The sequence below is a fragment of the Athene noctua genome, chromosome 19 (assembly GCF_965140245.1).
Source record: "Athene noctua chromosome 19, bAthNoc1.hap1.1, whole genome shotgun sequence".
NCBI classification, from domain to species: Eukaryota; Metazoa; Chordata; class Aves; order Strigiformes; family Strigidae; genus Athene; species Athene noctua.
This window is the reverse complement of record NC_134055.1, coordinates 7,516,309-7,541,201: the sequence shown is the minus strand read 5'-3', so window position 1 is coordinate 7,541,201 and position 24,893 is coordinate 7,516,309. Positions and strand designations below refer to the sequence as shown.

At 50.6% G+C, this 24,893-nt stretch overlaps 2 protein-coding genes across 2 annotated transcripts in view; both read right to left on the bottom strand.

Moving 5' to 3' along the window:
• The window catches only part of POR (cytochrome p450 oxidoreductase), a 31,402-nt gene extending 18,568 nt beyond the window's left edge, over positions 1-12,834 (bottom strand). Inside the window, exons 1-2 of the mRNA XM_074922624.1 lie at positions 12,782-12,834; positions 25-211 (exon numbers count right to left, since the gene is read on the bottom strand). Of these exons, the coding sequence (XP_074778725.1) occupies positions 25-203 (179 nt within the window). The 5' untranslated portion in view covers positions 204-211; positions 12,782-12,834. The remainder of the gene's footprint in view (positions 1-24; positions 212-12,781) is intronic.
• A 3,516-nt stretch (positions 12,835-16,350) lies between these two features.
• Positions 16,351-24,641, bottom strand: RHBDD2 (rhomboid domain containing 2). The gene is made up of 5 exons (XM_074923242.1): positions 24,631-24,641; positions 23,745-23,965; positions 22,246-22,647; positions 21,706-21,856; positions 16,351-19,552 (listed from the first exon to the last, which is right to left on the bottom strand). Exons 1-5 carry the CDS (start codon positions 24,639-24,641, stop codon positions 19,123-19,125), a joined length of 1,215 nt encoding a protein of 404 aa, XP_074779343.1. The 3' UTR covers positions 16,351-19,122.
• Positions 24,642-24,893: the final 252 nt, after the last annotated feature.

The window sequence follows — 24,893 nt, the reverse complement described above, 5'->3', positions numbered from 1 at the left end:
CTCTGCCTGAGAGTTGTTACTTACACTGATTGCATTTTGGGTAGGTCTGGGACTTCCTCCTTTTTCTTGCGGAAGAACCACCAGTAAGTAAAAAGTCCGACGATGAGTGAGACAAGAAACAGGTCCGTCATGCTGAAGGCAGAGTCCTGCTGTGCAGTGGTGTCAGAAGGGGAGATGTTTGGTTCCGTGCCAGCACCCTCCATGATGGTTGCTGTAAGCAAGGATAAACAAATGAACATCAGCAGTCACACAGTGCCATGGAAGACCAAAACAGCATTGAGGGCCGTTCAAAGTATGCTTTTTCACTATACATTAGTCCTAGGAGCACAAGGCAGCCCAACAACTCTTTGGAGAAAGGCTTTGCATCAACATACTGCAAGATTCGTTTTCGTCCCAAGGTATCTCGCTGCCCCACCAAGCTTTTCCCTTCCTGCTGATCCATCAGAAGTGATTTCAGCTCTCCCTCTGCCAGCACCATGGGAGCAGCACCACATTCCAGCCAGGGAGCTCAACTGGCTCCTATTAATGCCCCAGCAAAACTCAAAAGGGACTCAGGGCCAGCCCTGACTCACCACAGAGCCCATCGGGTGTTAGTGGGGGAAGACCCCCCATTCCAGTCATGCCACAGATCTGGGGCTTCCTCCCTCCTTTCCACAGGTGATACGATGCCCCAGACCTATTGCTGTGCTTATAAACTGCAGAGCAGGACTGTGGCATGGTACTTCTGCAAGCATCCCCACATTAGGTTGTTACAACAGAAATGATGAATACTTCTGATTTACTATCCACCTCCACATGCAAATTGGATTTACTACCCACCTCTTTTGGGCCAATGACTTCCCAGACCCCTCCACTATCTTCCCCACTTTAACTTCCATCTCCTTGAATTACTCATTTCGATTTGCTCAGGCAGAGTTTAAGTGACAAGTGACTTGCCCATGGCCATACCCAGAGTCTGTGGCAGTGCAAGGATGAGCGCCCAGCCCTCAAGCCCCCAGCCAGCCCTATTGCCCCTGTCCTTCCCCTAGGGAGCCACCCATCACTCCCTCCCTCTCACCGTGCTGCCAAAGCTCTAAACTCCTCTGACCCTAGTCCAGATCACAAGATTATCTTCCCAATACACAAGGACGCACTCTGTCCAAGCAAACAGATAATTAACTCAAAACTTGATTTGTAAGGGCAAAGTGACTCTCCTCTTGTACTTGGGCATCCTGCCAACCCAGGAGACCATGGACATTTGAACTTGCATGCAGAAAAGTGACTCAGAGCCACAGGGGTGCCATTGGAGAGAAAATACATGTGCCATGGCTGAGCCATGAGAGGAGAGTTAACCTGTTCAGCAAACCTATGCCTGCCAGAGGAAAGCTCCTAGACAGCTTTCCCGGGAGGCCGAAAGAGAAGCAGCAAACTCCAAGCTGTGCCTGGGCTGAGAAATAAAACTGACTGAAGTTTAAGGTTATGCTAATGTATCCAGGAGCTGGGCAGATGAGGGAAGATGATACTTAGGGAGCACTAATGAGGGAGACTGGGTAAGGTCTTCAGCAAAGAACCACCCCTTGTTGTTACCCCTACAAAGAAAAAGTCCAGCTCCAGAAAACACAAAGTACTCTGCCACAGGCCACTGGCTATGAAAGGCAGCCCTGCAGAGTGCCGAGAGAAGTCCACAGCCACCTGGCAGTGATCACGGGTGAGCTTCTAGGTGCTTTTACAGCCAACTAGTTCACAACCCCACAAGAAGTTTAATTTGGTGGAGAACTTGGCAAGTGACTGTACTATAAAGGGTACTAAAACACCACTGCAAAGCTTCCCATTAGGTTCCCAGAGATGACACTGAGCAGGGGATTGGAAGAAAAATGTGAGTGATGTAACTGCAGACAAGCAAATTGCTCATTCCTCTCCATCAGGCAGGTCACTCTGTCCTCCCTCATTGCAGACAGGCCTTCCATCACCACATCTCAGAGCCAAGCAAGAGCTGGGTGTTATTTCTGTACAACTGTAGACTAAACTGTCAGTTAAAACCTCCATAACTGGACCTCAGTTGCCAACAATGCACAGCTCCCATTGGGGTCCCTTTCCTCCTCCTTATTCAGTTCCAGTAAATCACTGAGGAGGTGGTCTGGCAACTGACACCATGGGAATGCACCGGTTGGGGGAAAAGTGTTGCTGGTTTATTGCCTTTACTCCTGATAAAACCCCATAATTCTTAATTGCAAGCTCTTCTCCTCCTCCTCATTGCCACCCCACCCCATCTGTAGGAAGATCTCAGCCAAAAACTGGCAGGCAACCCATCCTCTCACATAGTTTTGGTTCTTGCCCTCTTGCTCATCACTTGAATTGCTCATTATGTCTAGGGCCAAAATCCCCTGAGGGCTGCAGGTCAGTGCTCAGGCACAGTGCAGCCCCAACTCTCCTCCAAAGAGATGGAGGAAGCAGTGCCCAAACACAGGCAGTAGGCTGCCTGGATAAGCATCTTCAATGCTGCAAAGTGCATTTTTTTTTCAGTGCCACCTTCCATTGCCCAAATTACACAAGGGTGGCCAATGCCACCCACACAGGGCAGCAAAGGCCATGTCAGTAAGTTTATCCTCAGCAACAGCTTCTCTTTCACCCACTTTTCTTGACAAGCCCTTTCCCATGGCACATAAGGCAACGATAAGACTTTGCTCAGAGGAAGCCAAGAAAAAAAGCGAAGGCTGATGGAGAATACACTCAGCTGGTTTGGGGCAGGAGCTGCACCCCTTCTCTTCCGAGCACCAAATCCAGCACTCGCAGCAGCCAAGCCCCAAGAAAGCCTCCTTGCACAGCAGCACCCATCGTAACAAACTGCACATGGAGGAGAGTTTCAAGCTAGATAGGTGTCTTTGGTGAGCAGCAACCAGCCTGGTGTGGAACGCATAGTCTGCATACACCTGGCCCCACAGCAATTCCCCTCCCGCCTCCAGATAGCTCAGACGTGGATATTCGCCAGCTGCCCTTGCACAGGGTGAGAGAATGAGTTTGTGGGCTCATCAGCAAGGCAATGGCTACATCTCCAGCAGCAATTCATTTCTATGCCCACGGCAGCAGAGCTTCTGGCCTTCCAGAGCAGAAGGGGCAAGCAGCAGCCACGAGGGGTTTTGCTTTTTCAAGCCTCTGGAGGCAGTCTGCTCTCCCAGGCATCCTCGGGGAGGAAGCTCCCAGGAATGCAGCATGGACAGACACGGGGGAGGAGGAGGACATACTATCTCCTGGCCTTCATCACGCCGCAGCTCTCCAGCACTTCAAAGGGGAACCCTACAGCTGCAGCCAGACCACCCGCTCACTCCCCACAGTCAGAGGGAAGAGCTTCCATTTGTGGAGGCTTACAGGTCTGGTGCATGGACCAGAGTCTTGGTCTGGTCTCCTCTCCTCATTCACAAGTCTCCACAGCATAAAGGTTATATGCTGACCTCTAACCCTGGAAGAAAACACAGTCATTCTCTAGTGATGGACCCGAAGACACAACAACTGCTTTAATTCTGATGATGGGCTCCATCTGGTCCTGGACATTAGTTATTAAGTCCTATATCTTACCTACAGATTTTTCTTTTTGCTCCCCACCCTTAGGAAAAGGTTTGTTTAGAGGTATCAAGAGAAAGGCAAAGGATGTGGAATTATACCTCACTCTTCTTTTTTTAAAGGGTTGTCATAACTCAGGAACTATTTAACTAATTTCACCTAGCACAAGAAGTTTATTCCTCAATTTATCTCAGTCTTACCTAGTTGGCTGTAACATTCTCTTCCAGAAGTTCACAGCAATTAATTTTCAAATACATATCCTTTTTCTAACTTCCAGTGACAAAAAAACCCCAAGACTCTTACTTGGAATTTAGCTGTCCTGGAAACTCTGCAGTCTCTGGAAGGACCCTGATAGAATTAGATCAGGTTTTTAAATGGGAAAATAAATTTACGATGCAGAAGTGAAAGTTCCCCTGACACCAGTTTCAAATGCAGTTATTTTATCCCCAGTGTTTATTATATCTTCAATCAAGATAAGACAGACTTCCATTTCCCCTTTTTCATTTCTTTTTAATCATGGCTCCAGTTCCTGGATCCTTGTTTATGCACACAGTATCTGGTGTAAAGCAATCAGTCTCAGCAGAGATGTGAGGCATCTACATCACACAGGGAAGTCACAACATTTTGAAAGATTGCAATCAAGCGATGCTATATTTTAGCACAGCTTTTCAGCCTCTGAACACAGCTTCTAAACCCGGGAATTTGCTTGATACACGGCAGCTTGCACTCATTCAAATCACCAGAGACCCTCTCTGCACATCTCCATGCTGCCAAACTGATGCACTTCGTTCTCATATTAAAAACCATATTCCTATTTCTCACACACATCTCAAGCAAAGGACTGGAAGCACTGTAAGTGCCAGGCATCCTCAAATTCCCCACAATCTCCATGTGGACTAAATGTCACAGTGTTAAAAATATTAAAATATAAATAGTATTACAACAAACAAGACGGGATGGGGACTGCCCTGAAAAACAAGTGGTCAGCGACAAAAAAAGATTGATGCTTCCCTCTCTCTTGCAGACAGCCAATGCCTAGAGCCCTCAACCCAAACTGGCAGCACAGCATCATGGTGATGAAAGGAGGCTGGGAGGACTGCCTTTCTGTGAGTCACACTGTGGTATCTTCTAGTGACCAAAAAGCCTTGTCTCTGAAGCTACAGTGGCAATTTGGGCAGGAAGCTGGGCCTCGGAGTTGCAGTAGCCATTTGTTTATATAATGCTTGTGATGAGTTTTAAGTGTCTCAGGACAATCTGGCATCCCAGATCAGGACTGCAGCCTGCCACTCTTGCTCCAAAAACGAGCGACCAAGCCCTGTGTCATCATAAGCATGCTGCAACCCACAGCATGAGCCCTGCTCACATGAGACAGAAAAGAAGAAGGAAGACTGCTGACTAGGCACAGCCCCGGGCTGCTCACTGCTCCCACCTCTGATAACCTGACCCCCAGGCTCCAGCTGATCCCAGCCTGTAGCCCCAAGAACCCCCAAGTCCAGCTCAACACAGCAGAGAGGGCTCCCCACGACCCCGGCACACCCATGTGGCCACAGTCACGAGTCCTGCTGCACCCTACGGACTCTGCCTGCCCTGGCACGGGGCAGCACAGAGGCTGCACCTCCATCTCCTGTGCCCCTGAGCTTATTGAGTTTTCCTAACTGGAACCAAGCAGCGGCGCCCTTTGGACACCTGCAGATAAACACAGGAGCTGCAGGCAGAAGCTTTATTTTGCAATACGTGCACACAAAAGTCTGTGAAGACCAAGTCAAATGACTTCAGTGACAAAAATGCATGCAGTGCCATTAGTCACTGTCTGCCTGACCCTCGCACCGGTGCCAGGCACTATTCAAAGGGCAGGCAGCAGGCAGCTGAGCCTTCCCCAGCCCGCAGCAAGATCCAGGCTGTCTCAGCTAAATGGCTGCAGAGACACCAGGTTTGAAGTCAAACCATGCCTGTGGGAACAAGCTCACCGCAGCAATACCATCACACCACCAACACAAGCCCTGGAGCACCCAGCTCCTCCACACTAGCCACCCTGTTCACATCCAACAAGGACACTTACCAAAGGACTGCTTTCTGGTTTCTTGTAAATGGGAATCCATGCAAGTCACCACCACATCTAACAGCAGCACACACTCAAAAAGCCACTGGTTCTTTCAGACTGGCTTTCTCCAGCTCAGGCTCCCAGCAAGAAGCCCCGCACAGCTACGACAGGGAAGGGGACAAAGGGGCACTGCTGGCAGAGCCAAGTGCTCTCTGCAGCCACATGATGATGACCCTCGTGTCACTGACTCAGCACATGCACTGCATTAGTGAACAAAGCGGAAGCACAGCTGTCACGATTTCTAGTGCTGGAAGCTCTGTGTGGCCAGGCATGTCAGCATTACCATGAGATCTACCTTCTGATCAAGAGGGACCAACCCAAATTCCCTGGGTGTCTGTGACCAGACCTCCCCACCACATGCACGGCCTGCCCCACGGATCACGCTTTCTCTTGTGCTGACCATCCTTGCACAGGACCATGGCACAACACAGATCAGGCACCGGACTAGCCTCAAAAAGCAGCCTTAAAAAACCCCAGTTTTAAACCAGGAATCAGTTAGTTCCACTGGCATCGTGGCACAGCCCCAAAAGACAGCTTTGGGACAGAGGAGACACACAGCTTGGAAATGAGCAGCCAAAGCAAATGGACACTCCTTCTCTTTGTACAGCACTGACCTGCAGCCTGAGCTTTAGAAACAACAGCCAAATAAATAGAAACTAACTTAAAAATCAACTAAAACACCTGGGATGAAAAAAGGAAACCACTTGGCAGCCCTCTCACAGGTTCCTATTCCCATAGCATCTGCAAAGCTTGTCAAGAGCTCACACAGACAGCAGCACCAAAAGGAAGCTGCAGCAAGCTCCTGTTGCTCTGCACGGTGGTGGTAGTGGAAAAGGCACAGACTTGCTTACAAACAGGAATGCAGCCTCGTGACCGGCAAAGGGTTTTCTTCTTTCACCCACTAAAGATACAAGACAGGCGGGTTACTAACGTGTGTCAGGAAGAGGAGCCCCACAAACACAAGCCCATGAGGAAGGAGGATGGTCAGCAGCAGCAGGAAGAGAGCACGGCTGCAGTGGAGATGGTATTTCTGCCCAGACACCTGTGCCCAGTCTCTTCTGAATCCCACTGCAGTGAAGACTTTCTCGCATGCTAGAGTATTAGGCCAGGAGACCCTTGGGGCTAAACCAGATCTTCCCTCATTCCTCTTCGGGTATGAATGCAACTGGTTAGAATAAGAAATTCTGTTTACATCTGCCTGTGCCAGTTACTGGACTCAGCAATTAGCTCTTTTCCCCTTCCTTTTTAGTAAAAGGAGACCTGGCAAGAAAAGTGGTCCTTTCCAAAACAAAAGCAGAGCATTGAAGTTGGTGCTCAGACCCAGGTTATTTAACATTGCCTTCAACAGCCCTTGGATTAGCCTTTTCTCTGTAGCTCTGCCACGGAGAGATCACATTTCCCCTCAATAAGAGGCCTTTGGTCTGGGCAGATGAGTGGCTGTGCCTGGTCTGGTCTGTGCAGGCACCCCGCTCTGGCTGGGCTCATCCCACAGGCGAGTTCCTGGGGACCCAGGGGCAGCGCCGGGGAAGGCAGGTGTGGTGGGACACCTCACAGCCTCCTTGCCCCAGCAGCCCCAGCTCAAGCACCCGTGTTGGTGCTCACTATGAAACGGAGTGGCCACTGCACACAGCCAGGCAAAGGCGCGCTTCCCCTGGAGTGGTGATCCAGAGCTGACTTTCACCACTGCCTGCAAGAACAAAGTTTGGCTTTTACTACATGTGAAGGCTCACTATGCCTAGCACTTCCATATCACTTTCTTCCCACGTATCTAAAAAAAACCCCAGCACATCCCACAACTTCCCATTAACCATCACCAGCTCGGTAAAGAAGTGTAGAAAGCAGACAGAGTCTCTTTTTCACACACTAGCAGGCAAGTGACTCTCCACGGGCCTCTCAGCACTTCCAGCAACTCAGAAACTCCACTCTAAACAGAAGACTTGGCAGCAGCAGCACCTCGAACAGGGGTAAGAAAAGCTGCTTCTTTGGTGAAACAGAACAAATTACTCTCACTGTGCAAGGTCTCTTCTAGCCAGACCTTGACACACCGGCTCAGACGTCAGCAGAACTTCTATTTTAGGCATGAAGCAGATGCAGTGTGCATCAGTCAATCTGGAGCTTGAAATACTGCATATTTGAACTTTCACTGCCATGCTTGGATTTTTTCTGGCCAATAGGTCTTATTCAAGGACAGCAACTCAGCTGTAAAAGCAGGAAGAGAACAAAAGAGGAACGGTTTTACTGAGGCAGAAAGCAACTCTACCCTACAGGTATGCCAAGGCGGGGTTATGCAGTGAGTCCAGTGCACTAGACCAAAGGACTTGAGGCATTATCCGACACAAAAATCAATACAAACTTGCCAAGTTGCCTTAAAAGAAAGCAACCCAGAGTTACGGAATTTGCACACTTCTTGTCACCAGATAAAAGCTCATTTCTCAATCTTTAAACAAGGATGCAGGGCATCTCATCAGCTTAGGCACCTGAACACCTTCCTTCACGCAGATTAACATGAGCCAGCACAGAAAAAACAAGTGTTCAGGATTACAGGATAAACAAAACCTGAGCATGGCAGGTAAATTGAATCCCCTGCTAACTAATCCCATTCCCCAGCCTCCCCTAACAAGGAGGGAAAAATTCAGAGCACCATGCTTCAGGCATTGTTTGAAGAGGAACAGGGGTCTCAACACCACCAATATTCAGGAGTTGGGATAAGGCTTCAGGAGTTTTAGATCACCCTGTTCAACTACTGTGGGCACGACTCAGTCAAACCAACTGCTCAGAGGGCTGCACTGCAAAACCTCAGAAGCAACCCATTCAGGCACATATTTTGCATGGTTCGGGTCCTGCTGAAGATGGTTTGTTTTTTTTTTTAACATCAAGAGGGGAAAATGGCATTTTTTCAGCAGCCTCTTCTGCAAGTGTTGTACCCAATGCTGCCACAGACTCAGCTGGAAGTTCAATTCCTCCAAACAGGCTGTTTGCTTGCCCCCTGCCTGCATTTGTTGAGGGACAAGCTGTGGTTTTGCCTGCAGGCACTACAGGGAGGGGAGTGCTACGAACCAGCTCGGTAACCACAGACTTTGACCTCTTCCACCAGTGAGAGCTTGGACAGCAAAACCCTCCAAAGCTGTTCTCATTTGGGAGGTTTCCTTTGAAACTAACAGCTGGAAGAGCATCAGAGGGACATGGTTAAATAGATCTTGCAAAGGTTTAAGAACTGTAAAGACCTCCGATTGGAATAGGGTGTTTTGGAGATTTATTTACCTAAAGAAAACCAAACACTGTATGCAACAAGGACTTTTTGTATTTATAAGGTAGCTTTCCTCTGAGGATGCAAGAGCTTTTCAGACACTACATCCCCACGTTGCTGTATGGGAAGGAGGTGTTACTGCACGATCCTTACATTACGTGGTAACTCAGCAAGAGAGCTGTCCTCCTGATCCCAGACCCAGGCTTCACATCTGACTGCCTCATTAGAAGTGTGTGCAATCCCCCTATGAATCTCCCTGCCTGCTATGGGTAAGGCAATCTGAACTGTATTTAACTTTTTTAAACATTTGTGAAATACAGACAACCACCCAGCCCAGCCTGCTGCAATCACACACAAATGCATGCACCAGCAGATCCCAGAACATCAATCCAGTACCCAAGCAGATGTCCCCATGCCAAAACGGGACACGAGGCCACAGGGCAACAGACAAGCTGTGCAGGGAATAAGTGGGGTCAAAGGCTGAAAGGCTGATCCTGAGTTGCAAAAACTGCAGCTCTCCAACTCCACACTCCCACCCCAATATGGTCAACATAAACAGAAGACACTTGACACAGGATTTTTCTTTCCTTTTGTAACACAAGCTGCTCCTCTTACCTCCAGTGGTTATGCATACAGCCCTGTTACACAACCAGGGCTTGCACAATCCTTGCAGACATTTTATCAGCTTGCTCTTCCAAAGCTTGGAGTTAGCTAGAACAGAGAGATGCTAAGGATGACCCATGAAAGCAAGTAAACAGATGCATTTCATAAGCAACCATGCAGCAAGATCCAAAGTACTTGCTAACGCCTCAAAGACAGACCTACCAGCTCCCTAAAGTGGTTACTGAACCTTACTGGCAGACTTGCACATGCACTGCCAGAGCCAGATTTTTCAAGAAGAAAAATCCAACCCCATCTTTAACTCTGAACCTCCCCATCTCCTACTCCACACAGCATGGACAGAAAGGAAAATTAATCGTAACTCTATGTTATTCCTTGCAAAGGAAGAACTGGAGGCCCTGAAGTGGCTGATAACTAAGCAATAATATTACAATAATCTGCTGCTGTAACTCAAACTCAGCCACAATTTGGACTTGTGGCCCTAGAGAAGCCTCTTCCCCTCCTTCTGGATTCTGTGAGCCATCAACAGTACACAACTGACTTGAATGTTTACTTGGGGAGAAGCAGCAAGAGATTATGAGCAGTCTGTAATTATTTGTTCTGATGTATGAAATTTCAAACTATGAAAAAAACAATCTTGGCAGACTTGCACCTGTCACTGCAGGGCTCGTGACTCACTCTCAACAATAGCACGTATAAAGTAATCTCACCAGCTGGATCAAATGATCACATTGGGAAAGCAACTTATGCAAGTTCTACGAATTGTGTTTTTAAAGGTAGGAAAGCCCACGTCAGGAAACAGAACAAAGTTCAGTGTCAGCAGAGGAAACTGCCAGGTGGATTTGTTTTATACTAGAGGAAAGGGATGGGGAGGAGATGGTTGGAGCGCAGACCTGAGCAGGGAAGCCTTTTCCCTAGTTCTTCAGGCGTGAGCAAGCACATTTTATCTTGGCTGTGTCACAACAGCCAAAGGAGAGAGTAAAGATCAAATGGTATTTCAGTCCAGACACAGTTCCACATACCACTTTTGCTGAGGGTAAATTGGGTAAAGACACCATTGCTGCCAGCCACCCTCCCCAAACCCATCTGTGCCCACAGATGCTCCACAACCTGCAGCACTCAAAAGAAAGAGGTTACCTTGCACCTACAGTTCTGCAAGCAAGCACTGATGGGGCCTGTGAGCTCCAACACGAAGGGTTGTGAGCAGCAGAGAAAGCCTCCCTTCAAGACAAGGCAAGGAGTTTTGGTCGTATAGCCCCCGCCAAACTCCTCCGGCTGCTTTGGAAGAAACAAAATAAAAGTTGCAGAGGGCACTTCCTTGCTCAACCCTGGCTACCCAGAAAGCACCAGAGATTATTGACTTAACAGGAGGCAACTGCAAAGTGATGACAAAGGAAGACGTTTTACTCTGTCACAATTAGAGCAGGACTAATTAACAGTTAAGCTAGCTGTGTGACACTACCTACTCCTTCCTGCCCACTTTCACACTAGAATATTAAAATAAAGCACTCGGTTGTGTCAGGGTTTTTTCTTCCTGTAGCTCCAGCATCCTCCCTGCTTTATGGGAAAGTGTTTTGCAAACACAGTTCCTCATGCACCATCACATCCACATGCAACACAGAGGACTCTCCAAATCCAGACGCTGTGTGATGTGCACAACCTGCTTCACTGCAATCAACCAGCAAAAGATGCATCTGAAGAAAAACCAAGAGCTGTACCGGGACAACATCAGGTTCTTCAGGAGGGATCTGGCTCACTCACCAGCCCTTCCCGGACAAAACATCAGTTTCCTCATCCGCAGCAGATTAATCAGCAAGTTTGCTTGGCATGTGAATAACATCTCATCAGGATTTCTCAGAGAACTACAGAAACACTGGAATAAAGTACATTCCCTTCTATCTAGCAAAAGGGATGTGTGCATCAGTGTACACCACTAAGCACAGCTCTGCTGGCAAACAAGAAAATATTGAACCACACTGTTCCTCACTACGGTCCATGCAAAGCATAAAGCACTATGGAATAAAGGATGCCCCCACCAATGCTAACGCTGTTTCACATTCAGAATTCAGAAACAGAGACCTGATCCTTCTCAACTGTATATATGTTTCTGCTTTTTAAAAAGAGCTGTAAAAGTACAAACCCATTTCAGTTTTCCAGACTCACTCATCAGGCAGAAAACCTCAGTGATCCCTCTTCTCTATGCACATTCCACTGAACATGACTATTTCTTTTCACGCTCTGAAAGCTAACCCACATTCTAACCACTGGCAGACCAAAGCACACCCCAAGCTGCACCAGCTGTGGTTAGCAAGTAAGACCGCTTCCTAAGAATTAATTTCATGCTGATGACTAACTCCCAACACTGTGATCCAGGTTTCTTCACCCCCTGCAGCTTTAATATTCCCAAACTGGGGGGTTTCCATTATTTCCTTTGATAAGCACACTCCCTAAGGGAGCAACTTCACCCTCCAAAGCAATCTCGTCAGGAAGAGACACGAGTAAACAGCCTCCCAACACCCCAGAAGTTTATGAAGTAAAATAGGTGGAACAGCAGTAAACCAGCCCAGCATGCAGCAACGGTGTCAGATGCTGGGAACAACATTCTGCAGAGAAGTGCCAGAAAAGTCAGTTCACTGAATGCTTTTAACCAGCAACAGCCTGGCATGGGGTAAGCATAAGCAACGCTTTGGCATGGTGGAAGCCAGGCAGCACCCCGGAGCACCCCTCTCCCAGGCTGCCCCCCCCGCCTTGCACCCCCTCCTCAGCTCTGCCCCACAGCCCCCGGGGAGCCAGACATGAGAGAGGAACCCCCCCCACACCCCATGCAGAGGGGGCCCGCTCACGTCAGACCCCCCGCGTACTGGGGACTCTAGTCACACCAGCCCTCCCAATAACAGGGCGCTCTGGTCATCCCAGTCCCCCCAGATAACTGGGGTGCAGTCACATCAACCTCCTCCCAGATAACAGGGGGGCCACTCACACCAGCCCCCCCCAGGGGTCCCCAGTCACCCCGGACCTCCCAGTAACAGCGGCCAGTCACACCAGCCGTCCCCCCCATATAACAGGGGGCCCACTCACCCCAGCCCCTCCTCTCAGGGGACCCCGGCCCTCCCCTCTCCATCACAGAGGGCCCAGGTGTCCGAGCCCGGCCCCCCTCAGCCACAGGGGACCCCCGGGCCCGGCCCCCCCTCAGCCACAGAGGGCCCCAGCCCCCCTCGGCCCCACACGCCCCGGCACGGGGAAGCGGCAGCCCCGACCCCCTCCGCAGCACCCACCGCCCCGGCCCGGCCCGTCCGACGCTGGCGGCGGCGCCCCGCAGCCCGGCGCGGCCGGCACGTAGGGCGGATCGTACCACTCGGGAAGAGGCGCGGGGGGAGACACGCTCCGCCCCCGCCGCCTGCCAATGGGCTGCGAGCGAGCCCGCCGGGGGAGATCCCCCCTCTGCGGCGGCGCCGTTGGTACGGCCCGAGCGCGCCCGGCGTAAGGGGCTCTTAAAGAGACAGGGAGCGCGGGGGGAGGTTGGGGTGCAAGCAGGGGGGCAGGGGCCAAGGTGGGGGGCAGGGTTGGGGATGACATTGTAATTGGGGGGCGGGATTTAGGCCAGCACTGGGGTCACAGTGGGGTCAGGTTTGTGTCACGGTGGGATCAGGTTTGGGGTCACAGTGGGGCAGGGTGCGAAGCAGCTCTGGACACCGGTCCTGTCTGAGCCAGGACCCCCAGAGCCCCCGGCCGTGGCTGTGCATGGTGCCTGGGTGCACATGGTGGGGACACATGCCCCCCCAGCCCCCCCGAGGCTGCTGCCCGGACCAGGGCCCACCGGGGGCCAGGGGACCTCAGGGGGGGAGGCTGGCACCCAGAGGCAGGTCACCCCTCCCTGGGAAATGAGGGGCTGCTCCGCTGCCCAGCCTTCAGCCAGAGCAGGCAAACGCTCCTGATTTAACCGCAAACCAGATGACTTGGATGTTTCCAGGAGGCCTTTCTCCTCTAACACTCGCACCGCCACCACTGGGGTGTTGCACAAACAGCTCCAGAAACGTCCCCAGCGGTCCTGGCTGAAGAGGTTTTGCAACCCGAACTCCCAGACCCTGGCTCCTGCGGGCATGTAGGGACTGCTGCTCTCATCTTTCCTGTTTTTTGTGAACCTGGGTCACAACTCTGCCAAGCCCAGCCTGGCCAAAGCCAGGAACACAGCTTGCCTGACCCCCACTGAGCAGCCCCACGGCCCGGCCCCAGCCCCCAGCATCACACGTGGGGTCACCATGGGGCTGGTTCCCTCCCTTGGCCAGCCAGGTGCTGGCACAGCTGAGGCCATGGCCCTGCCACTATCACTGTGTTGACACTCACTTCAGTCAATAAAACCCTCCGGGTAGGTGCAAAGTCTGCGCTGGCTGAGCTGGGGCCAGCAGGCATGCGAGGGGCAGGAGGGGTGTGAGGAGGGGACAGTCACCTGGAAAGCACCAGCTCTGAGGCAGTGATGCCCAGGACTGCGGGGACACCCCCTTTCATGACAGCATCTGAGCAGAGGGTTCAGGGGTGCAGGGCCGCCCGGGCACCGCTGTCACCTGCGTCAGCTCTGGGATCGGCCCCACAGAAGCTCCCCAGGGTGACTCCAGTCCATGACCGTCCCCTGCGGGTTGAATGGCCGCGGGTTAAAGATCACAATGGCCAGGACACACCTGTACCAGCCCCGAGGGGACGGCAGGACAGGGCTGGATCTTGGTTTGGGCTCATCATGCCCATTGGGTGCCTGGAGCGGGGACAAGCATTACAGCACAGCCCGCCCTGTCCTGTTCCCAGGGGGAAGGGACTGAGCATTCATCACACCCGGCCCAAACCCCCTGGGTGGATGAGGAAGCCCAGCCTGACCTGCCTGCAGGGACCTGTTGGGTCCATGCTTTGTCTTCACGCATATTTCTTCCACCCACCACAGGGCGTGTGCAAGCCTCTTCAGCTCTCCTCCATCCCCAGCACAGGCTGGAGCTGAACTTTTGGCCGTGGAGCCTCCACAGTGCCAGCAAACGAGCTGGGACCCAGTGGGAGAGCTGCAGAGGTGGCAACCAGCAGCATCCTGGCTCTGGCACAGTTACTCCAGCCCCCAGTGCAGGATAACTGCCCGTGTCTGCTTTGCCATAGATGAATGAGCGACAGGAAAGTGAATACAAACCCATTTTTCTTCTGACATCAGTGTCTCCTGCTGGGCCTCCCCACACTGCAAAGACCCGCCCTTGCTCCCAGCTGGGGTGGTAACGTAGCTCAGAGTTGGTTCTGCTTCCCCACATACCCCCAATTCCTTTTTATCTCACTCCATGGTGGGTGTGGAAGAGCTCCTGGTTCTCTCCTGGTGCATCCATCCCACAGCAGGAAGGGGGTGTCACAGCAGGACTGCTGCCCTGAGCGCAGGGGAAGGGCCAGCCCAGCTCCCAGCGCTTGTTCCCAGAATCTCATCAGTCTGCAGTGACCTCACATGAAAAAAAGGGACAAGCCAAGGGGGCTTTCTGGAGTCACTGTGCACCCTGCCTCCAGGGCAGAAGCAATCCTGACCTTCAAAAAAGTGGCAGCTTTACTAGGACTGCACCAGAAGCACAAAATAACAGCACTTCAGGGACAGCATGTTACCCAGGGGCAGCCACCCCAGGCTGAACTGGGGTTTTGTTGGGGTGGTTTTTGTTTGGTTTATTATTTTTTTTAATCCTTCTGCCTTAGAAACTTTAATTCTCTGTCTCCCCTCCAAGGAAATAACCTGGTATTGCAATGTGTGATCAGTAATGTTGCTGGGAGCTTAGTTAAGCAAATGCCAAAGCCCAATAAGCTGACGGCTTTTACCTCCCTCTCTTACAAATTTAATTCCTCTTTTCAGCTTTAGACATGTTTCTCCTCCGGACCCCTTCCCTCCCTCCCAGCAACTCCCCTTCCCTGGGCAAGGAGTTCCAAGTTTGCCACCAGCCCTGGAGAGCTGGGAGTTGGTTGGACACCACTAGAGAAGCAGAAGGTTCTCAGCTGATTTATATGAGAGCCTTTCACTGTGAAATGGCTGGACTCAGGGAAGGCAGGGAACAGACCTTGCAGAAACCATCTTTTATCTTTGCAAACATCCATCTGAAGGCCACTGAACACAGGAACAGCACATTTCAAGTGACAGGTGGGTACCAGGGTGGTGGTACAGCTGCACTCAGAGCAGCCTCAGGGACATGGTGGAAGCTGTAAAGATCACAGAGACCAAGTGATCTGCCAAGGTCACTGAGAAGCTCATAACACACCTGGGAGCAGAAGAAAAAAACCCCAAGCTGTGGTTTTGTGCCCATCCCACCATGTCCCATCCCCAGGCCCCACCTGCAAGGCTGCGGCAGTCACCTTGTCCCAGCACAGAAAGGTTAATGGCTTGTACCTGCTCCCTCGTGCATGGGCACGTCCCCCTGCTGCCAGGGCCAAGCGGGGTTGGAAGAAGGAGGTTTGCTGCCTGTTCCCCACACCAGCCAGACTTGGGGCTGTTCTCCCTGCCGGCAGTGACACTATGGTGCCTCTTACAGGCCAGGGAACCCTTTACCAATGGAAAGCTGGGAAACTACTCACTGGAAACACACCCCCCCTTTGACAGCTCTGTGGGGAGAGTGAATCTCTTACCACATCAACTGATAAGAGTTGGAAAGGAAAAGTAACAAGCTTCCAGCTCCACGAGAGTTTTCCAGTACGCAGTACCCCTCATTCCCAGTGTGCGTCCTTTGTCACCAGCAGCCAGCAGGCACCCGCAGCCCCCATCACACCCAGCCCAGCACCCAGAGGGGCACACTCCAGCTCCTCACTTGAAAGCAAACCAGGAGACACAGCAGTTTGTCTTTCAGATTTTATTTCAAGCTTACAGTTTGCAGGTATACAACATTTGTCATCGCTACCAGTCCTCATCACCCTTCTGCACATTTCTGGGAAAAAAAGAAGTGACAAAATTCTTCGGTTTATAGATGAGGATCTCACAAGGAAGATATCCTGGTTTCAGCTGATATAGAGTTAATTTTCTTCCTATTAGCTGATACAGTGCTGTGCTTTGGATTTAGTGGGAGAATAATATTATTGATTATACTGATATTTTAGTTGATGCTAAGTAGCGTTTATCCCAAGTTCAGGATTTTTCAGTTTCCCATGCTCTGTCAGCAAGCAGGCACACAAGAAGCTGGGAGGGAGCATGGCCAGGACAGCTGACCTGAACTAGCCAGAGGGCTACTCCATACCATAGGACATCACGCCCAGTATATAAACACACCCCCCCCTTGGCTGGGGGGGCAGATCACTGTTTGGGCATCAGGTGGTGAGCAATTGCATTGTGCATCCATCACTTGTCTTTTCTTGAGGTTTATTTATCTCCTTTTTAAAAATTATATTTCTTTTAATTACTATTATTATTTTATTATTATATTTTATTTTAGTTATTAAATTGTTCTTATCTCAACCCATGAGATTTACTTTTTTTTTCTCAGGTCTCCTCCCCATCTCACTGGGAGGGAAGAGGAGTGAGCAAGCAGCTGTGTGGTGCTTAGTTGCTGTCTGGGGTTAAACCACAACTGAAGAAAATCAAGGCACTAATGAGAGTACAGTATCAACATTTCAATGTTTTCTCTAGCATATCTTTCCCAGTATTAAAAACATGCTTTTCATTTCCAAACAAGCACCTTATCCTGTTCTTGCTCCACACTAAGCATCTAACAATACAATTGCTGTCAGTAGTTCAGGAAAAACAGGCCCATGAAGGCAAGTGCATTTGTGATCCCATAGAGGAGTGAAACAATCACCAGCTCTGGGCTGGTTTCCAAATTGCTGCATCCTCCTGCAGAAAGCCCCCACCCAGGGGTGCCTGCCTTTGCCAGCAGAGCTTCTTACTAACGTGCAGCTGAGGTTTAAGTCCTCAGCACTCTGGTGTTCCCCCAAAGCAAGCCCCTGCGAGGCCACACGTAACTGTGGTGGTCAGCCCAGAAGAGCTGCTGGAGAAGCAGCTGTCCGGCAACTCGGGGCTCCTTCAGACACAGAAGAGAGGAAAAAAAGAAAGAGGCACATACATGCTCTGGAGCATGCAGCTGCCAATGCTGCCCATGACGCTGGCTCACCGAGAGCATGGAAGAGCCCAAGGCTATAACGGTTTCTGCGGGACAGGGTGCTGCAAGAACATCTCCAAGAGCAGTGATGGCACTCTGTGCTCCGTGTAGCACTTTTTTTTGGAGCACAACAAAATTCTAAGCAAAGAGTCAAGGGCAATAGCTGAGATCCTGGCTGATTTGCAGACACAGAGACAACAGATTCCTCCTGGGCATCGCACAGTAAAGCAGCTACACAGCTGGAAACAAAGCTCAAGTCCCACCAACTCGACCTAATTCCTTCATTACAGCCACAGGCACAAACACCGCATCCTGCTCTGAATCCCTTGGTGAAACCTCCCCTCTCCCACATGCCTTTCCACCAGCTCTGAAGAAAACAGAGAGAGATTGTGCTAATACTGGTGGGTGAGACATCTGAAGCTGAGCAGTGTGAACACCCTCAACAGAACTGCTACATTCCAGTTAATTCTTCTAACCCACTGTTAAGGTCCCTCCCAGCTCCATGGATTGATACACTGCTCCACAAATGGCCCAAATCCCTTACCGAAGAGTCTGCTACTGCTTTACACGCATGTGAGGGTACCTAACAGACAAGCTCTGGCAGCACAGGTTGAGCTAGTGCAGGGCTATCAGAAAATGAAGGCAACGTGTTGCTGCACGCACAGATCGCAGCTAAGAAGGACCTTCAGCATGTTACTGTAAAAGCTGGCAGAGGAACTCTCTAAGACTCACTCTGGAGTTTTAAAAAGCAGGCATTCTTTGTTGCAGTGCTGGGCACACACACGAATAGTTTCACAAAGGTGAGTGTGCCCCGGATCTATTCTTAGTAAAAAAAATATTTAGCAAGATGAAAAGCAAGAGGAAAAAAAAATTTGTTAGCAAGACGTTTTGGGTTATGTGCATTTTAGAGCTGTGTTTTGGGGGGCAGAAAAGGGTGTTCTGTATTCTGCCCTCTTGCCCCAGCCCTGGTTTAACAAGCCCCCTTCAAGGCGTTCTCTTAGTGGAGAAGTCTCTAGTAGAACAGACATCTGTCCTCGTCCACTCAAATACTAAGTTATAAGCAAAGGCTTCCATTATTTCAACCTCTTGGGTCCTAGCTACATCAAACTTGTAAACAAGAGGAGTCCAAGAGCCTCAGTATAGATGAGACATGTCCTTATTGCTGCAACCTAGTTAAACCCCAGATTAGTCCAGTGTTTTGACAATTAGGTTCCTAGCCTGAGTTGAGGGCTGACGCACTGTACCTCTAGTGGCAGTGTGAAAAAAGTCAGCTGCTACATACAGCAATGAAAAAAGACTCCAGAAGGATGAGAAAAGCAGAGTGATACAGTTCCCATCCTCCAGCAATTTAAAAAAAGTTTAAAAAGTAGATTATAAAGGGTGCCAGGGAGCAGGGGAATGGCCTACAGAGGAGCTACCAACCCATTCCACTAGTCGGTCACCCCAGAGACAGCAAAGATGCCAGCAGTGCACTGCTGCATGCCATCATACGATGGTCCTGCCACAGTACGAGAGTCCTGCTCTTTTCTGGCGGATCAGTACACCTGGACTCCGGAAAATTCAGCTGAAACAGAAGTCACTGTGACTGCTGGATACCCTGATGCTTGCTGAGCCCCAGCCAGGGGGCCCTCACCCGCAGGTGTCTGTGGATCAGTCGGGCACACATGCTGCAGGGGAGAGAACTTGCCCTGGCAGCACTGTCCTGGCGAGGATCCAGCGTGGGCCTGCGTGTAACACCCTCCAAAGGCATCTCTGGCCTGGCAGGGGGAAGAAGTGAGGCTGTGTCCTGCAGCATGGCCGTGCCGAGATCCCTCGTGTCCCAGGGCACAGCCGGGTCCCGGAGCACAGTGGTGCTGAAACCCCCGGCTCTGAGCACTGGGGTGCTGCAGCTGGAAAGCAGGCAGAGCCGGAAGCGAAGAGCAGTAGTAGTTTTGGGTGGGGTAGGTGCCTGGCGTTGGGTTAATCCTGGGCAGGAAGAAAACAGAAGGTTACACTGTGTTCAGAACTGGCATTGCCTAATTAGAGCTGGAAGTGCCCTGGGGGCAGATTTCCTCCTGACCAGCACTCAGAAAGGTCACTGCGATCCATCAGAGAGATTCACTGCCACAAAAGAAGCTTTTATTATAAGCTGCACTTGATTAAATACAGGTTTACTGGCCTCCCAGGACAGATGTTCCCACTCCCAACCCACACCAATTCCACACCCACTGAATGAGCGTGTTTCTTGGCCCTGAGTCTCTCTGTGCAAGGAATACACATGACAAACTGCAATATGCTTTAAGATTTCTGTATGCATCCTCCTTCCCTTCCACTGAACGAGACATCTGTTAAGTTATTAATCAGGAGAAGCCACAGCTGCCAAGTGTTATTTATCAAGAAGCCATAAAGGCCTTTAGTGAGAGTAAGAGCCCAGGGTATAGAGCGAAAAGGGAAGGAGGAGAGTTACCAATAAATTAATCATTCAGAAGCAAGGTCTAGAAACAGCTTTTGCCAACAGAAGGCATGACTCATCCCAATGAAACATATCAAGAGAGACATAATCTGCCTAGAAGCCAAAGCCTCTGGGACTTCAGGAGTACTGTTCAGCCCACGCACAACACAAGATGAGTGCTGAGAATCAAGACAATATTCATGAAGACCATGACTGCCAGATTCCAAGGAAGAATGAGAGACGGGCTCATTTTTGGGCTTGGACTTATTTTTTTGTTTGGGGTGTGAGTTTGATTCTGGGTTTTGTTTGAAGTTTTGTTTTGTTTTAGTTTGTTTTTTTTTAATTTATTTCTGGACACAAACATGATGCCAAAGCCTGGACCTCCTAGAAATGGCTCCTGTCTGGTGGCAAGTTGATGCCTGAAGTATTACAAAAACTTTAAAAAACCCTCCAAACTCAAACTATCAAGGGGTCTTACTTGGGAATAAGAATCAAAATAATAAAAGTTAAGCCCCAGAAGCCCATATAGAACTTGTGTCTTAGACACAGACATGCAAATTTAGCTGCAGAAATGGAAACATCCTAGAAACACCTTCCCACGCCCTGCTTGATAGTCAAATGTTTATGTAAATACCTTTGAGCCAGAACAGTCTATTTATGTCATCTCACCTAAAGAAAGCAGGTTTAGACACAGAGCTGAGATGCTGTGCACAGAAGTTATTAGCAGAAGCATTGGACTGATGCAGACAGAGGTTCAGCATGCAGTGAGACAGTCCCTCCTCCCAAAAGCAGCACTTACACAGAAAGGAGAGAGCAAAACCACAAATGCTTCTGGATTTGCCTGGCCTCTCCTGCAAGCACTCACACGTCTGAGTTCCCTAATGGATCTGGGGTACAGTCCCGCTGCAGGCAAGGTTTGTTTTATGGTTTCCCCATGGGTGAGGGCAGATGCAAACACTTGGGAATGTTTCCACTTCAAAGAACACTTTACAGTGAGCTGATGGCTTAAACAATACATAGATTTTAACCCTTAATAGAAAACTATCCTTCCTCTGTGAAACTGAGATGACATCTTAAATAAGGGAAAATTTGACCTACATTTCCAAGCTTTTTCAACTGAATTCTCATGGCTTGTGAGATACAGAAACTTAAAGCCATTCCCGCATGTCAGCCACAGGCCCCGAGGTTTCTTTTTGGGAAAGCAATCTTGCCTTAACTCTGAAAACACGCATTGAAAGGTCTACATTGAACTTTCTAAGTGATATCTTTAATTTATAATGCTCTGCTCCTACATAGATTTGGACACAACTCACTTCACCGCATTCCTGGGAGGCGAGGTGGGGCAAAGAAAGATAAAGATCACGCCCCAGGAAGCCATACAGCCAGGAACAAATGCCGTTAGGGCAGGACTACATAACTTTTCACATACACACTGCCCTGGCAGCAAATGACAGGTCTTTCACCTCAATTTAGCTTTCACTGAAGGACCTAGTTGAGTTAATGTGTGATAATGTATTAATCACAGTAATGTTACCAGAGTAACATCAGTAGGTCAGTATGTTCCCCCTAACACTCAGGATATGGACACAACAAGCACATTACAGCTTTTAAAGGTGATTTAATGCCTCCACTTACACCTCAAAATTCACCTATATCATAATATCTTTCACAGGAACTCCGTACTTACTTGCTGCTTTCAAAGGCTCTTCTCTCTGCTAAGGACCCTGGGATATATTTCAGCCCTGGTATCCTCCTTAGCAGGCTGAAAGGGAACACCTGGTCCAGCTTAGAGCTCACTGACTCTGGAAAATCCAAGCAGAAACAGTAGCCAAGACCATCTGAAATCAGCAGCACATTAAGGAGGACTGCAGAGAAAACACATTCATTTCTAACAGAGCCAAAACCAATCCCCTCCTGGCCACAAACTACCTTCGCTGGAGAATTCTCCCAGTTCTACCCAGTGCCATCTTCACAGACCATCACCCTTCTCAGCAACATGTTCTCTGTGTGTGCTAAAGCCACAGGGGAAGTGGAAGCATGAGGTAAAAAACAAATGTTGAACTGGGTGTGATGAGGACTGGTAAGGCCAGTGAGAATTTAATGCAGAGCAAGAGCCCAGGAAACACCATAAAGGCAGTGCATCTCAGCAACCAGACCACAGCACGACATCCCCCTCATGAACCAGTGATCCCTCCCTGGTTCAGGGCTTCACACACAGAAAGGATACAGGCTTCCCCAGCTAGGAGCCCACACAGGTTGCTCAAGAGAGAAGAGTGGGGGATAAACCATGCTATGCAGAGCATAAACCACGGCACCAGCACCACTGGAACTCTAATGCCAAAAAGCAGAGTCCTCTTCATTCGTGAGCGGGTGGTGGATACACCCAACGTAGCAAAAGCTACTGGCATGAACCCTTTGGCATCTTCCACCTCTGTCACCCACGAGACAACGGTCTCAAGTAAGAGGTACATGAGGGCGGAGAGGACAGCAAACACCATGGTGAAGAAGCAGTGCTTCACAGTGCCAACGTTCTTCTCAAAGCTGCCAGCAAAATACCAAATGATAATAGCACCACAGGTCAAGGATATCAGGTCTTCATAGACAAAGATGTAGGTAACTAACCTGTGAACTGAGCACACCAGCGTGTTAGAAAGGCAGACACAGCACTGATCTTGTTTTAAACCACTAAAATGACATGCTTGAGCAGAGGGAGAATGAGCCTACAGGATTAATTAATAGCTTCCATTTCTGTCCTGGCATTGAAAAGAAGGAACTCGAGGCCTTTAAAATCAGGCATAAATAACCAAATAGAGTTAAAACAAGTGCTATCTTGGGTATCGCAGACATATGGACTGCCTCTTGCTGCTTCCTGGGAAGCTGCCTGGAAAAAAGCAACACTATCTGTAGTAAATTTCAGTCTCATTAAAAGAGAATGCAACAAACATAAAAACGACTTACAGTAACTATGATTTTGCACAAAACATAAACAGTTCTTGAACTGCTAGAAGGATGATTTTTCTCGCAATAAATGCCTGGCAGTTATCAGACCTCACAAAGGCTCCCAGGCCCTCTGGTTAGCTGTTCTCCTGGACACTCAGTGAGGACCGAAGCAGAATTCTCCACCTCCCTCCCATGTCCAGAAAAATAGCAGTTGAGAGACCTGGTGCGAGCTGACTGCCTCCCTGCAGACACGGGAGGAGATGGCAGAGTTCACCTGTCAGCTCAGAGCACTGGACTGCTACAAAAAATCATTGCATGGTGGCAAGTAGGAATACAGGAATCAGTGATAAAAATTGTTTTGGGAATGCCACAAGGACCAAGGAAAGCAAATCCCTCAAACTTCTAGCAGCATACCCCCACCCTGCATTGTCAACGGCCAGAGATGGGGGCTGAGGGGAGCAGCCTGATATTGGGGGCTGCGGTGGATGCCCAGCAGGCTCAGCGCAGGCCGGAGGAAGTGCCTGGGGAGGGGGAGCAAGGGGCACAGTGCGCGTCACGGGAAAGGCCCACAGAGGGAGCAGCAAACTCGGTGAGAGACTTGAGGAAATGCCCAGAAATGGGGGCTGGGGGGAGCAAGAGGTTCAGGGCAGGACACGGGGAAGGCCGGGGAGAGGAAGGAAGCAAAAGCTCGGTGGGGGATTCGGGGAAGACCCGGAATGGGGGACCGACGCGGGGGCAAGCGGCCGGGGAGGCGGCGGCCGCTCCAGGCCGGCAGCCCCCGCTCACCTTCCCCCGCGCGCAGGGCGGCGGGCCGCAGCGAGGCGGCGGAGCGGGCGGCGGGCGCGCCCCGCAGCAGCAGCCCGGGCGCGGAGGCGCCGAGAGACAGCAGCAGCGTGAGGGCGGCGCCGGCCGGCGGGCGCCCCCACCCCGCCGCCATGCTGCTGCGCGCCGCCCCACTTCCGGCCGCCGCCGGAAGGCCTGGGGCGTTGCCGTGGCAACGCGAGGCGCTGCGGCGCCCCCGTTACCATGGAGACGTTGTGTTGCTTCCCTCCCTCCTTTTAAAAATGTTGTTATTAGTATTATTTTTTCCCGTCTCAGAAGGGATAAACAACCCCGCGAGAAGTGTGAAACCCGCCCCAGGCTGGGTTACTGCTGCGCCTCCACCACGCACAGCCTCCCTGGGATGCGACAGGCCCTGTACACCCCATCCGCTCCCTGCTGCCACGTCGCGGGGTTCGCCTGCTTGGAAGGGCCAAGCATTTCCCTTCAGGTGTGATGGAAGGAGGTGGAGAGGAGTGCCCATCCCAGAGCCGCATCTGCCCACCCACACTGGCTCAAATGGAGTGGTTGCCCAAAGACAGGCCTCCCCCGCGTCAGTGCGTTACAAACCAGGCTAAACCTGCTGAAACGGCATCAGCTTTGCTGTTTGTCTACAGTGTTGTGCATGCACTGGCTGAACACATGACTACCTGAAGGGAAGTGGCAGATGGAGGGGTGCTTTGGCATGGGAGCCCCTCGTCTTGAGAAGCCCCTCCATGAGGAGAGGAACATGCAGAAAAAAAGTGAGAAGCAGGGAGATATAGAGGCTTTGTTCCCAAGGGAGGTGGGAGGCCCCGGCAATGAGTGGAAGATGCAGCTCCCATTGCCCAGTTCCTGATGTTTGGACCCATACCTGCTTGCCATGAACAGTTACATGGCAGAAATGATCCCCTGCCATTAGCTCCTGCTTTGGACATGACCCCAGTCACTGGCTACTGGCTCAGGTCTAACAAGAGCTCTGTGAGGTCACATCTACGTATGTGGGAAGGATCAGAAGAAACACACCTTCCCACGCCCCCTCTGATTTTGCAAAGTGGGGAGTTTGAAGCAGCTGGGATCTCTTCCAGCCAAGGGGAAGAGCAGTGAAAGCTACAGGAGAGCACAGCACAGATCTAT

Coding starts and splice junctions, on each gene's coding strand:
- RHBDD2 (XM_074923242.1), bottom strand. Junction 22,648..23,744: donor CGCCCTGCGCGCGGGGGAAG/GTGAGCGGGGGC, acceptor TGGTGTGCTCAG/TTCACAGGTTAGTTACCTAC. Junction 21,857..22,245: donor GCTCCTAGCTGGGGAAGCCT/GTATCCTTTCTG, acceptor TGCTGATTTCAG/ATGGTCTTGGCTACTGTTTC.